The sequence below is a fragment of the Cebus imitator genome, unplaced genomic scaffold (genome assembly GCF_001604975.1).
Source record: "Cebus imitator isolate Cc_AM_T3 unplaced genomic scaffold, Cebus_imitator-1.0 Scaffold432, whole genome shotgun sequence".
NCBI classification, from domain to species: Eukaryota; Metazoa; Chordata; class Mammalia; order Primates; family Cebidae; genus Cebus; species Cebus imitator.
The window spans coordinates 1188320-1205616 of record NW_016107747.1 but is presented as its reverse complement, the minus strand read 5'-3'; the positions used below and the strand labels follow the sequence as shown (position 1 = coordinate 1205616).

At 37.8% G+C, this 17297-nt stretch overlaps 1 protein-coding gene across 5 annotated transcripts in view; it reads right to left on the bottom strand.

Annotated features, from left to right (window-relative positions):
* Positions 1–17297, bottom strand: part of NEK11 (NIMA related kinase 11) — a 314403-nt gene that overhangs the window by 181653 nt on the left and 115453 nt on the right. For all 5 annotated transcript variants that reach the window (XM_017510167.2, XM_037731926.1, XM_037731928.1 and 2 more), the window contains 4 exons: positions 10211–10360; positions 10039–10117; positions 7662–7747; positions 633–752 (listed from right to left, as the gene is read on the bottom strand). In XM_017510167.2, the coding sequence (XP_017365656.1) occupies positions 633–752; positions 7662–7747; positions 10039–10117; positions 10211–10360 (435 nt within the window). The remainder of the gene's footprint in view (positions 1–632; positions 753–7661; positions 7748–10038; positions 10118–10210; positions 10361–17297) is intronic.

Genomic DNA, 17297 nt, shown 5'->3' with positions numbered 1-17297 from the left:
GATTTACATTCTCACCACTCCTGTACAAGGGTTCCCTTTTCTGTACATCCTGGCGAACACTTGAAATTTCACTTTTTCATGTAAATACTCTAATTACTAGTGATATTTCCCGCCAGCAGCACTGCCCTGAGCGTAGACTTTTCTAAATGCTTCACTTGACAGAAAAGAGCTATGTTTCCAGTCTGCTTTTTCCAAAAGCTAATGATTTCCTGCCAACAAAGTCTCCTTCCTATAAATAAGTGAGGTACCCTGGTAGAAGGCACACAGCAAGAACCTAGGGAATCCGGGTAAAACAGCGACGCCTCCTTTTCATCCTCCTGCTGGGGTATGTACAGAAGCTGTCAACAACAATGAGGTTTCATTTGGAAACTGGCTCTATTTTCATCATTAATAACCTCCCAAATAGTTCATCTTTCCCTTCACCCAAGACTGAAAGCCTGATATTAATAGCACCTGACATTCAATCTGTGGCTTAATATTCATCTTGGAGTGAATGAACAAATGAATAAACACATAAATACATAACCGTATGCACTGATGTTTCTTGTTTTGGTCTTTGCTTTTCTTTGTAAATTCCCTGAGAGCCCTGAGAAGTAGTCCAGGGCGTGAGTGCCTAAAAGGCAGGCGCTTACTTCAGCTTCCTGGCTTCCCCATCAGCCGCCTGGAGCTTCCTCAGCCGCATCCTTTCTCTTGGTGTCATTTTCTGTACTTCTGACAGCGCCCTCAGAGTCTGCAGGTGGATCCTTTTTTGCCTATAAATAACAAAGATTCCCCTCATATAACCCATTCCAAATATGTTCAGAGAAATTAAACAAATATTTTATAAAAGTATCACTACACTGCTGAGAGCAAAAGCATCTTGAGACAGGCCAGGCAAAAGCTCATAAGCTTTGGGTACGTAATGAGCCGACCAGGACTACAGTTAATAAGCAGAATTTTTCAAATTGGATTTTTGTTTAAAAGCAAATTATTCACTTTCCAAACTCCTGCTCATTTCATTGCCAATGACTAGTTTTCATAATGAAAAACAAATTAGGATCTTGGCCATTAAAGAGCAAATAGCATGGCACAGTAATTCCACCCTGTGGATAAAACACACAATCTTTAGAGTTAGGCAGGGTTTCAATCCCACCTCCACCACTCATTAGCTCTGTGGCCTTTGGCAAGTAACTGAACCTCCCTGAATCTCAGTTTTCTCATCTGTAAAGAATGGGCTACGGTGACTATCATATGAGTTAACATATGCACAGTGTCTGGCACATAAAAAGTATTCCAAAATGCTAGTATTATAATACCTAAATCTTATTTTTTTATTTTTTATTTAAAGTTCAGGGTTGCATGTGCAGGTTTGCTCTATAGGTAAACCTGAGTCATAGGGGTTTGTTATACAGATTATTTTGTCACCCACATATTAAGCCTAGTACCCACTGGCTATTTTTCTTGATCCTCTCCCTCCTCCCAACCTTCATCCTCTGAAAATTCCATGTCTGTTGTTCCCCTCTATGTGTCATGTGTTCTTATCATTTAGCTCCCACTTATAAGTGAGAATATGTGTTATTTGGTTTCCTGGTCATGCGTTACTCTGCTAAGAATAAAGGCCTCTAGCTCTACGTTGCTGCAAAGGACATGATCTTGTTATTTTTATGGCTGTGTAGTATCCATGGTGTATATGTACCACATTTTCTTCATCTAGTCTACCACTGATGGGCATTTAGGTTGATGATATATGTCTTTGTTATTGTGCACAATGCCGCAATGAACATATGCATATATGCGTCTTTATGACAGAATGATTTATATGCCTTTAGGTATATATCTAGTAATGGGATTGCTGGGTCAAATGATATTTCTGTTTTTAGGTCTTTAAGGAATTGCCACAGTTTTCCACAATGGTTGAACTAATTTATACTACCAACAATGGTGTATGAATGTTCCTTTTTCTCTGCAATCTCACCAGCGTCTATTTTTTTACTTTTTTTTTTTTTTTTTTCAAGACAGAGTCTCGGTCTGTCACCAGGATGGAGTGCAGTGGTGTGATCTCAGCTCACTGCAACCTCTGCCTCCTGGGTTCAAGCGATTCTCCTGCCTCAGCCTCCCGGGTGGCTGGGACTACAGGTGCACACCACCACACCCTGCTAATTTTTGTATTTTTAGTAGAGATGGGGTTTCACCGCGTTGGCGAGGATAGTCTTGATCTCTTGACTTCATGATCTGCCATTCTGACAGGTGTGAAGGTTTCTGAAAACTTGCCCTATGAATCTGGGTGTTGCTGTATTGGGTGCATGCATATTTAGGATAGTTAGAAATTCTTGTTAAATTGAACCCTTTATCATTATGTGATGCTCTTCTTTATTTTTTTTTTTATTATTATTGGTATAAAGTCTGTTTGGTCTGAAATCAGAATAGCAACCTCTGCTTTTTCCTATTTTCCATCTGCTTGGTAGATTTTTTTCATCCCTTTACTTTGAGCCTTTGTGTGTCCTTGCATGTGAGATGGGTCTCTTGAAGACAGCCTACAGTTGGGCCTTGCTTCTTTATCCAAACTGACACTGTGCCTTTTAATTGTGGCATTTGGTCTGTTTACATTCAAGGTTAGTATTGATATCTGTGTATTTAATCCTGTCATCATGAAGTTATCTGGTTATTTTGCAGACTTGTTTGTATGGTTGTTCTTTTCTTTCCATATTTAGTGCTTCCTTCAGGAGGACTTATAAGCCAGGTCTGGTGGTAATAAATTCCCTCAGTATTTGATTGTCTGAAAAGGCTCTTATTTCTTCTTCACTTATGAAGCTTAGTTTGGCTAGATATGAAATTCTTGGTTGGAATTTCTTTTCTTTAAGAATACTGAATATTGGCCCCTAATCTCTTCTGGCTTGAAGGGTTTCAGCTGAGAGATCCACTGTTAGTTTGACCGGCTTCCCTTTGTATGTGACCTGACCTTTCTCTCCAGCTGCTTTAACATTTTTTCTTTCATTTTGACCTAGGAAAACCTGATGCTTATGTGTCCTGGGGATGATCCTGTGAAGTATATTACTGAGGTTCTCTGCATTTTCTGATTTGAGTGTTGGCCTCTTTAGCTAGGTTGGGGAAGTTCTCATGGATGATATTTCTGTGTTTCTATGTAACACATTTCTATGTTTTTCAAGTTGCTTCCACTTTCCATACCTCTTTCAGAGACACGATTTGATCTCTTTATATAATCCCATATTTCTCACAGGTTTTATTCATTCATTTTTCTCTATTCTTCCTGTGTAATTTCAGAAAACTATTCTTCAAGCTCTGAGATTCTTTCCTCAGCTAGGTTCATTCTGATACTAATACTTGAGGTTGCATTTTTTTCTTTATTTTGAGATGGAGTCTCACTCCATCATCCTGGCTGGAGTACAATGGCACTATCTCAGCTCACTGCAACCTCCACCTCCCAGGTTCAAACAATTCTCCTGCCTCAGCCTCCCTGGTAACTGGGATTACAGGCACATATCACTACACCAGGCTAAGTTTTGTATTTTTAGTAGAGATGGGTTTTCACCATGTTGGCCAGGCTGATCTTGAACTCCTGACCTCAAATGATCCACCCACCTCAGCCTTCCAAAGTGCTGGGATTACAGGTGTGAGCCACCTTGTCTGGCCTGAAATTCTTGTAGTGTGTTTTTTAGCTCAGTCAGGTCAGTTACATTCTTTTTTATACTGCTATTTTGTCTGTCAGCTCCTATATCATTTCATTATGTTTCTTAGCTTCCTTGGATTGTGTTTCAATGTGCTCCTGCATTTCAATGATCTTCATTCCTATTAATATTCAGAATCCGATTTCTGTCATTTCAGCCTTCTCAGTCAGATTCAGAACTCTTGCTAGAGAGGTGCTGTGGTCCTCTGGAGGAAAGAAGGCCATCTGGCTTTTTGAGTTCTCAAAGTTTTTGCACTCGTTCTTTCTCATCTTTGTGGGTGGAAATTCCTTCAATCTTTGAAGTTGCTATCCTTTGGATTTTCTTTCCTTTTATTCTATTTGATAACTTTGAGGGTTTGATTGTGGTATAAGGTGGCTTCAATAGAGTGGCTTTGCTTCTGGAAAATTTTAGGCAGCCAGCACTCAGATCCCAACTGCTGGACTGTGCTCTAACTCTGGGGAACTTGTAATGGGTCCCAACTCTGTTCTCTGGCTGCTCAAGATTGTCAACTCATTGCACTGGGTTGGAGGTAGAGGGGAATGTGCTCCTGGACAGCTGGTCACTACACTCTGATGGGTGATGCCAGCCAAAGCATTTTGTAGGATGGTAGCAGCAGGATCCATCCTTGTTTGTACATGCCAGCAGCAGCAGTGGCAGTGGCAGTGTGGAGGGGTGCATATTTGTCAGCTGTAGATGAGTGATAGCAGGTGTCAAGGTGCCTGTCTCCCTGTGGGCATTCACAGCAGCAGCAGAGGCAGAATGGCTCAGGGAGTCAGGGCCCTCCACCGGCAACTGTGCATGTGGTCCTGCTGGTGGCGCTGTTAGCACAGGGGTTCAGTGCTGGTGGGCATAGGTCTGCGTGCAACCTCTGTGCATGCTGACACAGGTACGGGTGGCTGCTCAGGGCACATAAGGGTCCACTGTTCTCTGTATCTAGTTTCACTCCAACAGCAGTGTTGATGCGGGGGCAGGGTGCTGGCAGGGCCAGGGCTGGCTATCTCTGTGCCTGCCAAGGCTCCCACTGCAATGGTGGTATGGCAGGGGAGGTAAGAAGGGATACAGTCCTACAAGCAGCAGTGGCAGGGCAGTGTGCATACATATGCATGCTGGCAGGACAGGAAAGTCAAAATCTGCCCGTGTATGTATGTGCCAGAAAAGCAACGTGGGGAGGTGGGTGGCTGTGGGCCTGGGGAAGCTGCAGTTAAAGGAGGAAGCAGGCCTCCCCACTGGATCTCTCCTCCAGCCAGACATTATTCGTCAGCAGTACAAGAGCTATGATGTGGACCCCCAGGGCACCCGCAGCTGCAATGCAAGCAGGCATGGCCAGGCTGGGACTCAGGAGAGGCCAGAAGATTCAGGGAAGCTCAGGTCAGACCAGCCTCCTCTGATGGACAAGATTGCCCTGCAGAGTTCAGGTCTGACAGTTCCCCTGGATCTAAAGTCTTCCATGGGAGCAGGTCAAGCCTAGGGGAATGGTCTCCCTGGGCATGCTCTGCTGCAGACACTCTCACGCCAAACCCTCTGGGCTCCACACTGGCTGCCATGGTGCCCCTACCACTTCTCTAAGCAGCTCTCTCTACCAACTCAAGTGTCCCTGGTGGTCAAGGGGTCTCCTCCAGCTGGGATTTCAGAGCTTAATACAGTAGATATTTTTGTTGCAGCATGGTGCAGTAGTTAATTGCACAGATTAATAACACCCTCTAGGTTCAAACCCTAGATCCCAAGAATACACAAGCTTTTTCCCACCTCCCAGACTGTAATGGACAATGTCTACACCCCCAGGGCCGGCACAAGGTTTAGGCGAGTGAGATACCTCAGGTGCTAAATCTATGGGGGCACCAAAAAATTCAGTAACCAAGATAATTTTCATGAGCATTATTTTTAAAAATCAAAATTAATGTCAAAAAGCTATAAAGAATACAATAACAAAACTTTAAAGACAGGATCCAACCCTGAACTTACATAATTCTACCTCACTTGCCTCGCCCTGCTGGATCCTGTCTTTAAATTTTGAATATTTTGTTACCAGGGATTTTAAGCATTAATTTGGAGTTTTAAAGTACTGCATTAAAATTTGATCTTGGTTATAAGTGTTTGGCGTCCCCTTGAAATTTTGCCACAGGGCCAAGTGCCTCACTTGCCTCATCCTGGTCCCAACAGATCCCTGTGAATACCTTTTGACTACAGCTTCACAGCCTCTTCAGTGTTTTTGATCCCAACAACTAGTATATAAACCTCTTTCAATGTATGATTAATGTAAGCATGTTTCTTTAACTGAGAGGCTAAATAATAACATTGCTAACATTTTAGCAGGTAATGACCCCAAGCTTACAAGCACTTTACATGAATTAACTTATTTAAATGCAGATCAATTCTATGAAGTAGGTACATTTATTTTTATAGTCATAGAGAGGTTAAGAAATTGGTCCAAAGTAACGTAGAGTATTACCTGGGAGCTAGAATTTTGAATTGAAAGAGTGTTATTAATCTGTGCAATTAACCACTACATCATGCTGCAGCAAAAATATCTACTATATTAAGCCTGGAATAGACGACATAGTCAATAAGATTTAGCACGAGGGAGGGGGGCAAGATGGCCGACTAGAGGCAGCCAGGTGGACAGGGATGATGGGTGCACTCCTAAAGCTCTTCAGAGGGAAGGCACATTGAAAGAACTCCAACCACATTCTCAATGGCATTTGCTTCTCTTCCTGACTTGGTTAGGGCCCAATACTATACAACACCTCTTGCACTCGACTCTTTCCTTGACAGACACTATGAGAAAATTGTAGTGACCTCTGAGGACAGTTCTAATATCTCTCTAATACCAGCCAGACAACAGACTCCAGAGGACATGCAATTTTCAGGAATATACATCTCTTATTTTGTCAGACCAGTGGATCTCCTTGAAACAGTCAGAGATCTCAAAAATAGCAGTGACTATCTGAAATCAATATTTCATAATGTAAAATACCCTCCAAACAACTGGATTCTAGAATGCCGTTAATTGTAAACAGTGTCAGTTTTATAACTGCAGGACAAAATGATAGCTAAAGCTAGTCCCGTATTTTTTAAATATCTACTACTCTCACATCTCTAGTTAATAAAATTGGAAATTTCAACCTTTCTTGAAATAGCAGATAATAAACGAAAAAAACAAGGTTATTAGGAACATGTCTAAAAATTTACCCTCTGTGGTACGTAGTGGATCTTAACTGGAAATCGTGCAAATTTCCTCAGTTTGAGAGTGAAGACGGGAAGCAAACATGGTGGAGCTGAGAAGCATTGGACTGGGTGTTGGAGGAACATATCTGTGCCAGGTCAGCCTGTTGAAGCCTTCTGTTTTCACCCCACTGTACTGCACACCGCTTGTACACCATAGTTGTACAAGACTGTCCAAGTATGCAAAAACCCAAAATATAAGAACCTAGTATTCTGGGTTCTTGCAAGTTATAGAACAAAAATTTTGAATGAGGTAGGAGAGAGAAGTGAGATCAGAAAATAGTTATAGTTCTTTGGGAAATACATTGTTTAGTTCTTTTGTGAGGGAATGTATATTTCAAGAAAGTGAATTTCGGCTTATTTTCAATTGTCCCAGGACTCCACAATGTTTTCTTTTCAGTAGACACTCTGCCAATTCACATTAAACAAACGACATGTGAAAGCCATTTATGGTTATTACAGAAGGATCATTAGCATAAGTGTTACTAAATATTTGAGATATTAACATCTCTATATCCTTGCAAGGCAACTGCAGGGCTACCCTGCAGATCTGTAAGCTGTGCAGTGGTTTAAACTTTTATGATTTCAATTTGCTACCACCTGGGGTAAAGGGCTTTGGAATCAGAAGTTCCTGAAGCTCCTTAATTTCTTGGCAAGACTTAAGTGAATTCTAGGATGCTCCATGCAGTCAGTTTAGCACTAATAGATTTTTAAAGACAAATGCATTTAACATTTACACTCGATGGGCTTTTTAAAAACAAAGCAATTACTTACATGGCATTAATTATATGAGCAGCCTCCTTCTGACAATCCAAATTCTTGTCCTCCAGAGTCATTTCTGAATATCTACACATTAGGTGCTGAAAAAAAAGATCAACAACCCTCACATACCTTAAAGGCTCCTCTTTAGGGATAAAAGGGAATAAATTACCAAGTATCTTTTGAGATTTGGGGTAATTTTGACCATGGCAGGAAGCCTGAGAACAAAGCATGCTATTTTTCCCTGAGTTACAAATATTACATGGTAGCTTTTTCCAAGAAGATCCTGCAGGGTCAGGCTCCTGCCTGTCTCTCCAGCCTCACGGTGCACTGCTTGTTCACTCCCTTTTGCCAGTCACGGGCAGGCCTCCCTTCAGCTACAGGAAGACACAAGCTTTTTCCACCCTTCCAGCCTGAGGAGGACAGTGTCTACACTCCCAGGGCTAGTGCAAGGTTGAGGCCAGTAAAATACCTCAGGTGCAAAGTCTAAAAGGGCACCAAAAAACTCAGTAACCAAGATAAACAATTTTAGTAAACATTATTTTTAAAAATCAAAATTATTGTCAATAAGAATAAAGATTACAATAGCAAAACTTTAAAGACAGGATCCAACCCTAAACTTACACAATTCTACCTCACTCGCCTCACCCTAATCCTGGCCCTGCTGGATCTTTTCTTTAAACTTTTAATATTTTGTTACCAGGGGTTTTAAGCATTAATTTCGATTTTTAAAATATTGCATTAAGTATTACTTATCAGGCAGGCACGGTAGCTCATGCCTGTAATCCCAGCACTCTGGGAGGCTGAGGCAGGCGGATCACCTGAGACCAAGAGTTCGAGACCAGCCTGACCAACATGGAGAAACCCCGTCTTTACTAAAAGTATCAAATTAGTCAGGCATGATGATGCATGCCTGTAATCCCAGCTACTTGGGAAGCTAAGGCAGGAGAATCACTTGATCCCAGGAGGTAGAGGTTGTGGTGAGCCGAGATCGCTCCATTGCACTCCAGCCTGGGCAACAAGACCAAAGAAACCCCATCTCCAAAAATATATATATATATATATATGTATAAACTTATCTTGATTATGAGTTTTTAGTGTCCCCTTAAATTTTGCCCCAGAGTCAAGGGCCTCACTTGCCTCAGCCTGGTCCCAGCAGATCCCTGTGAGTATCTTTTCATCTTTTTTTGGAATGCTCACAGCCTCTTCAGCATGCTTTTGATCCCCACAACCAGAATATGAGGCAATTTTTCAGAGGACGCCTGCAGGCTCTACTGGTGCCCACTTTGCCTGCACATAAGGAAAGCTGCAAGTACCAGGAAACTTCAGCCTGCCTCCCCTCTCCTGTCCTGCCTTCCCCATGACCGCATGGGCTTCCCTGAGAGCACATGCTTGCATAAGAACCCTCCCATCTATATCTACCTCTGAGGCACAACATAATCAGCACCTTTGTGCCAGCTATTCCCTGTGATGTGAACACTGTTTCTGAGACTCTTAACATGGCTGGTTGCTTCCCATTGGCTCACTGGTAAAGAAATGTCACCTACTCCTTTGACCACCAAAGCCCTTCCTTTCTCCCTAGTTTTACAGTATCCTGTTTTGTTCAAAGGACAAGAAATTTACCTGTTTCTTTCATTTGGGCATTCCCTGGTGTCAGCACGGTGCCCAGCAGTTAACTAATAAGTACACATCATTTATCACCTGTGCTTCCTTTGGATTTGGAACATGTCCTACTGATAAAAAGGTATGCACAGTGTTTAAGGAGGATGACCATTTTGTGGGTCCTCTTAAAGGTACATATAAAATTAGAGGAAACTTGCCTCAGGGATTTGTATTGTAAAACCCTGAGAAGTTAAAAACGAAAAACAAAATAACAAAAGCCCTCTAAAGAGGGTACCATTTGCTGCTTTCTTAATACCTGAGACATAGCCTTTGTATCAAATTTCCTAATTTACCAGAAAACAAAATAAACTTAGCTAATTATTAAAAAGTATTATAGAGATATATAATAAAGGATTGGGATTATAAATGCTCAATGAAAATCCTAGATTTTAGTATCCTTTGTTAGTATAGTCTTGTCTCTGCAGGGATATAGTTACAAAGAGTTGAGGTAAGATCTATCAACAGAGCTCCAAAGCGTGGATGTTGAGTTTTGGCAGAAAATCATAGCCCTAATTTCTCATTTTCAGTGGCACTGGGGAATGGAAGTTCACACACACCTGGTTTTGCAGAGAGATTGTCCTGACTACTATTTTTCTCAGCTTCTTTTTCATCTTTTTCCTCCCTTCTGGTTGATTCTTACTGCATCTTATCCCAAATGCACATCTTCAAGACATGGAATGTGGATATAAATGCTAATACCTGTTTTCCGAATCCCTTTCATTTTAAATACCTGTAGCTGCGCATCAATGTAAGGGATTTTTAAAATTTCGATAGCAGATGGTCTTAATGAAGGATTCTTGTTTAACATGCTGTAATGTTTAAAAAGAAAATTAGTTTTCAAATGAACTAAAACATAACTACAACTTTAAATTATTTCTGTGACAACATATTTATTTATATACCTTTCCATGATGGCATTTAGTTCTTTTGGATATCTCTCAGGGAGACAAGGTGTGTCACCTTCAACGATTTTCAAAACAATGGATAAGAAATTGGAGCCAGCAAATGCATGATTCATGCAGCACATCTCATATAAAATGCATGCCAGTGACCTGAAGACAAAGTCAAAGAATTTAAATAAGGAACAAATATCCTATTTTAAATGTTTTCATCATACAAAACCTCAGATGTGTTGGGGCACTGGCTGTGACGCACAAACATACAATCATTAGTTGACTTAAAAACTGCAGTCTCAATTTTTTTTTCCATTTAAATGTTTATCAAAAAAAACCAAAAAAGTGAAAGAATAAAGCACAAAATTAAGTCTGAATGACAGCTTTTTTACCAAAAAATAAACACACCAAGAGTTAATATGCTTGCACATAGTAAGGATTCTAAGTATTTTATCAATATAAGGATTTTTTTAATTAGCCTCTAATAAATAAAATGCAGCTAAATATTATCTTCCTAAGGCACTTTGATGATTTTATATATGCAAAATATAATTTTAATAGCCTAACCTTCCCTCTAATGTGTATCCAAGCATTTTGAAAAGGAAATTGGCATTATTTATTATTCTCTGAATATAATCCATTTGCAAGTGGAGTGGAAGAGCAGCTACTTGAAGCTCACATTAAAATGTATAATTCTCCCATGGTGAGTATGAAACAGAATATTAAAATTCTAGATAAGTCCAACACTGATTTGGATTAAACATGCAAATCAATAACCTCTAAACCAGCAGGAAAATATTTTAAATAACTCTACATCATAAAAAAGACTGAAAGGGAAATTCCTGTCTGAACTTAGTATTAAGAAATAATGGCACTTCTCCTGAATAATGAATTATTTTTATCTTATGGATATCATGAATTATGTAACTGTCCAGGTTTTTCTTTTCATGTTAGTCACTTGAAAGATGAGAAATAAACTTGTGACTGACCTTGTGTAAGTTATATTTTATGTAATTTTTAACAATGTCCTTAATATAACAAAGGATAGACATAAATAAATACATTAATAATATCATTGAACTATTTTGTGGGTGCTCATGAAAATCTGCATTTGTAAGAGAATTCTGGATATATACACTGAAAATATTTCTGTTCCAGTAAATAATAACACTAAAAATTGCCAGCTGAGCATATTGGTACTTTACGTTTTACAAAGCACTTACAATATCTCAACAGTCCCCTCATAACTTCCCAGTGAAACAGAGCCCACATAATATTTTTCCCACTTTATAGATTAAAAATTGGCTCAAAAAAGTTAAATGATTTGACCAAGTTCACACAGGTAGTAAATGGTAAAAATGACTTTTGAATTAAGGCATTTATCTTTCCAAATTCTACACTATTTCCATTTAAAAATGCCAGGAAGGAGGAGGAGATGTTAAAAGAAAGTTCATGAAATCAACTAGAATACCAATATCGATGTAAATATTAAAGATAATGAAAATTATTTGAAAATCCAAGACTATTAAATGCCATCTGGTTAGATTTCTATACCCAGAAAAAATATTCCTTCAAATTAAGATGAAATAAAGATGTTTTTAGCCAAGCAAAAACAGAGAACTCATTATCATCAGGAAAGCATTTCTTAAATCCTAGACATAGATCTTTCTAACAGAAGAAAAATGATCTCAGACAAAAACTAGGAGTACAAGAAGAAATAAAGAGCACCAAAAAAGTAATTTTGTGAATATGCATAAACGAATATTAACTCTACAAAATAAAATTAACAATATCTGTGGTGTTTAAAAATTATGTGGAATAAAAATTCATGACAAAAATAAGGCAAATGACATGAGGGAAAATACTCCAATTAAAAACTAAATTATCAGACTAGAAAAAAATGTGTATTCTGCTCACAAAACAAACTTTAAATATAGGAACACAGAAAGGTTGATAGAAAAACCATACAAACACCAAAATGGCAAGAAACACTACTAAGATGGTGGATCAATAAAGCAATCAAACCATCAGGAACATAAAACAATTCTAAATCTGTATACACCCAATAGTGTGTGTGTGTGTGTGTGAGTGAAGCAAGAGCTGACAGAATTAAAAAATAAATAAGGATAGAAAAAATCTACATGATGACAAAATTGACATAATTGACAAGTTGATGTAAATGCAACTAACAATAACAGAATTCATTTTTTTTCAAGGGCACATGGAACATTTACCAAAACTGACAATACACAGGACCATAAAGCAAGCCTCAACAGATTTTGAGGAATGAAATCTTCAAAGCCTAACCACAGTAAATTTACGCTAGACATGAATAACAGAATGATAGAGAAAATTTAAAAACTATGAAATTTCCAACTGCTTGAAAGCTAAGAAATACACCCCTAAATAATCCTTAAGTCGAACAAAAAATTAGAAAACACTTTTAATGGAATGCTAGTAAAGATACATAATATCAATACATTGAATGTGGTTAAGGTGCTTATAGTAAAATTTAAAGTACTAAATGTATATATTAGTAAAGAAAAACAGCTTAAAATTTATCATATAAGTCAACTTGAGAAGCTAAAAAAAAAAAAAAAAAAAAAAAAAAAAAAAAAAAAAAAAAAAAAAAAAAAAAAAAAAACAGCAAATCACACCAAAGAAAATTTAAGAAAATAAATTTTAAAAGAGAAGAAATTAATACAATAGAAATAAACAATAAAAACAAAATCAGTGAAGACTAATAAATTTAATAGAGCTCTAGCAAGGCTGATCAAGAAAATACGAAAAAAAAACACAGATTAAAAATAACACAAATAGAAAAAGGTACCACACTGTAGACTCCACAGATATTAGAAAGTATTAAGATGACATTATAAACATGTTTTTTCCAATAAAATTGACAAAATGGATAAAGTCAACAGTCTTTTAAAAACACAACTTACTGACACAAGAAGAAAAAGATAATCTAAATAGTTTTTAATCTATTAAACAGAAACAATTTCTTATTTAAGATAATAAAACTCAAAGCAGAATTACCATTTGACCCAGCAATTCCATTACTTGGTGTATACTCAAAGAAATATAAATCATTCTGCCATAAAGACACATGCATGCATATGTTCATTGCAGCACTATTCACAATAGCAAAGACATGGAATCAACCTCAATGCCCATCAACGGCAGACTGAATAAAGAAAACCTGGAACACATAAACTATGGAATATTATGCAGCCATAAAAAAGCATGAGATCACGTCCTTTGCAGCAACATGGATCAACATGGAGGCAAACTAACACAAGAACAGAAAACCAAATACCACATTTTCTCACTTATAAGTGGAAGCTAAACATTGACTACACGTGACGCAAAGAAGGGAACAACAAACACTGGGGCCTACTTGAGGGTAGAAGGAGAGGAGGAGGTTGAGGAACTCAAAAATAAAAAATAAAGAAGGCAGTTGCTGTAACAAACTATAAACAAATAAATAAAGGTTTAAACACAAAAAATACAGTTAACAGTAATTTATTATATATTTCAAAATAGAAGATTTGGAATGTTCCCAATATAAGGAAATGATAAATGTTTGAGACAATACATATCTCAATAACCCAGATTTGATCATTATAGATTGTTAAGTTTGTATCAAAATATCACATGTGCCTCATAAACATACACAACTATGATGCATGCATAATAATTTTAAAAATGAAGAAAAACCTACATATTATGTACTATGCTTAACACCTGGGTAATGACATAATCTGTACACCAAGCCCCTGTCATACATTACATATGTATATGTATCAAACCTGCACATGGACCCTTGAACCTAAAATAAAAGTTAAAAATAATAATTGAGATAGACAACAGAAGTATCCCCTTACCCCCTACCTCAAAAGTGAATATTATAAAGCAATCCTTATAAAGACAGGAGTTATATTTTTGTTTGCTTTGTTTTTGCCTAGCATTGTATTTTCAGCGCACCAACAGAGCATTGTGCTTACTGGTGAAATATTGAAAGTGTATTATTTTCTTCTGAAATTAGGAAGAAAATAAGAATGTCTACTATCATCACTTCTATTCGACAATGTAATGAAGGTCCTGCCCAAAGCAATAACACCAGAAAATGTAAAGTTTAAAAAAAAAAATCTATGAAGATTAGCAAGATATGAGATTGTCATTAATCATGTTAACATGATAATATACATAAAAAACTCCAAAGACTTGACAAACTGTTAGGATAAACAAGGGAACTATGCAAGACTCCTGAATATTAAACACTTCATTTCTATAAACTTGCACAAAAACACACTTAAAGTGGCCCGTGAAATACCAACCAAAATTCTAGAGAATTTTTGGCAGGAACTGACAAACAGATTCTAAAATTTATATGGAAATACAAAGGGACACAAATAGCCACAGCAATTAAACAAGAACAAATTTGGAAGTTTTGCCTGATCAAATATCAACATTTATTATAAAGTTATATCACTTATATTATAAAGTTTTATTAGCTATGAGAGTGTGGTATTGGTAAAGAAGAAAAATACATATCAACGAAACAAAATACAGTGCCAAAGAATAGATTCACCCATATTTAATCACTTGGTTAATGCAAAAATAAACTGCACTGCAAGGTACAGGAAATACGGCTTTTTCGACAAATTATGCAGGGTAAATTGCATATTCATACAGAAAAAAAAATGTACTTGGATTCCTGTCTCAGATCATATAGTCACACACACACACAAATCAATTATAGATAGATATTACTGTGAAAGAATCAAATTGAGTAGGCTTTGCAAAGAAAACAGAAGACAGAATAAATTGAGTAGGCTTTTAGAAGAAAACAGATGGGCGTGGTGGCTCATGCATATAATCCTAGAATTTTGGGAGGCTGAGGAAGGCAGATCACCTAAGAGCAGCAGTTCAAGACCAGCCTGGCCAACATGCCAAAACCCCATCTCTACTAAAAATACAAATGTTGGCCAGGTGTGATGGCAGGCACCTGTAATCCCAGCTACTTGGGAGGCTGAGGCAGGAGAATCACTTGAACCTGAGAGGCAGAGGTTGTAGTGAGCCGAGATTGTGCCACTGCACTCCAGCCTGGGGGACAGAACGAGACTCTGTCTCAAAAAATAAAAAGAAAAGAAAACAGGAGAATATTTTATGATTTTGGAGTAGGCAAAGATTTCTTAAACAAGACACAAAAGGCACTAACAATAAAGTTATGAACTTATAAACTTCATTAAAATCACAAACTTCTATTCATAAAAAGATGCCATTAGGAGAGTGAAAAGGAAGACACATAAGAATATATTTGCAATTCAAATATTCATCAGAGGCTGGTACCCTAAATATGAATAAAATTAATTAAAACTTCTATAAATAAATAAGAAAAATGAGAGAATCCAATAGAAAAATTAACACAAGACTTGGACACTAAATGGCCAAAAGTCATGAGAAGACGCTCAACATTTTTAGTCATCAGAAAAGTGCAAATTAAAACCATTGTGTACCACTACATGCTACACACTCATCAGAATGGCTAAAAAGAAAAGGACAGACAATACCAAGCCAGTACTTGTTATACTATGAAAAAAAATTTCCTTAGGAAAACAAGAGGGGCTATATATTACTAAAAAAAAAAAAATCAAGTTGAACCAGACACTTTCACTTACGTAGAATATGAAAAGTATTTATGTTATGAACTGCCACAATATACTTAGTTATTTCCCCATAGAAGAATCTATAATTCAGACTTCAAGAATTGTCTTCTTATACTTACAGAATAGTAGAGTTATAAGAGACTATAAAGATTCGCTCATTTCAAACTCTGGTTTTACCAGTGAGAAAAACAAAGCTCAGAGAGAGGAAGTAAATTGCCCAGAAAGGTACCATGTTCGATTAGCTTACGTTGGTATTGGTATTAGTTCTCACCCAATACTTTTTAAAGTTTTATTCTCTTTTAAAAAGTTACATTGACCGCATTCTGTTATATAACCTAATGCACGCTTAATAATCTGAAAACTGAAAAAAAGAAATCAAATTTGCAAGTCCAAGTGGCAGAAGGCTAGCCATCACTCAGCACCTACACACTCTCTTCTGATGATTTATGCTTGCCCCACATAGGCTCAGGGTCTCCTTGAGGACTAGATTAGAAGCAGAACAAACTAGACAACCTCTCCTGGCCTGGGCATATCTGAAGGGGTGTATGGGAGCAACAACCCCTGATCCAGAACATTTTGAGCTGTCTTAGAAGCAGCTCTTAGATTTTCTCCACCAATAATACAAGTGGTAACAATAAAGATAATAATAATTAAAATGATAGCTGGAATATTAATAGTGTTTACCATGAGCCAAGCCCTCTTATATTTTCCTATTTTAACTCATTGACTTGTCCTCACAACAATCCTAATGAGGTAGGAGCTATTACTATCATTTCCATTTTTCAGATGAGAAAGCCGTAAGACTAGATAAACTGTTCAAGGTTCCATACTGAGTAGGTCATAAAGCTAGGATTGTAGCCCAGGTTCTCTAGCTCTAGAGACACAGACTATGTTATCCTGCCTCTGGATCTTACACCAATCAGAGCATTTTGGATCACAAAGCGCTCTCTTGAGTTGGAAATCACAGCTAGCTGTGATAGAGCCTTTTAGGCAGAGGCTGATTTCCCAAGGTAATTTCAGGATCTATATAGAACCATAATTCACTTTTAAAATCACTGGGGCCTTAGACAACAGGCTATGCAGGGCGTCACACCATGGCAAATATTGGGCACACAAATAATGAGACCTTCTGTGGGAAAAGGAAGGCAGACAAGTTTGGCTTTTATCTTTTCATCGCTTAGAAAAAAGGGCTTAGTGGTCTATTAACAGTGAATTGATCACCAAGTCTGGTTTGATGGAGAGTAACTCCACATGAGACACATCTGATGAATTTATTAAGGTTATAAAAAGATGCGGTAGTCCAGGCACAGTGCCTCACACCTGTAATCCCAGTGCTTTGGGAGGCTGTGGTGGGACAATGATTTGAGGCCAGGAGTTTAAGACCAAACTGGGCACATAGCAAGACCCAGTCCCTACAAAAAATA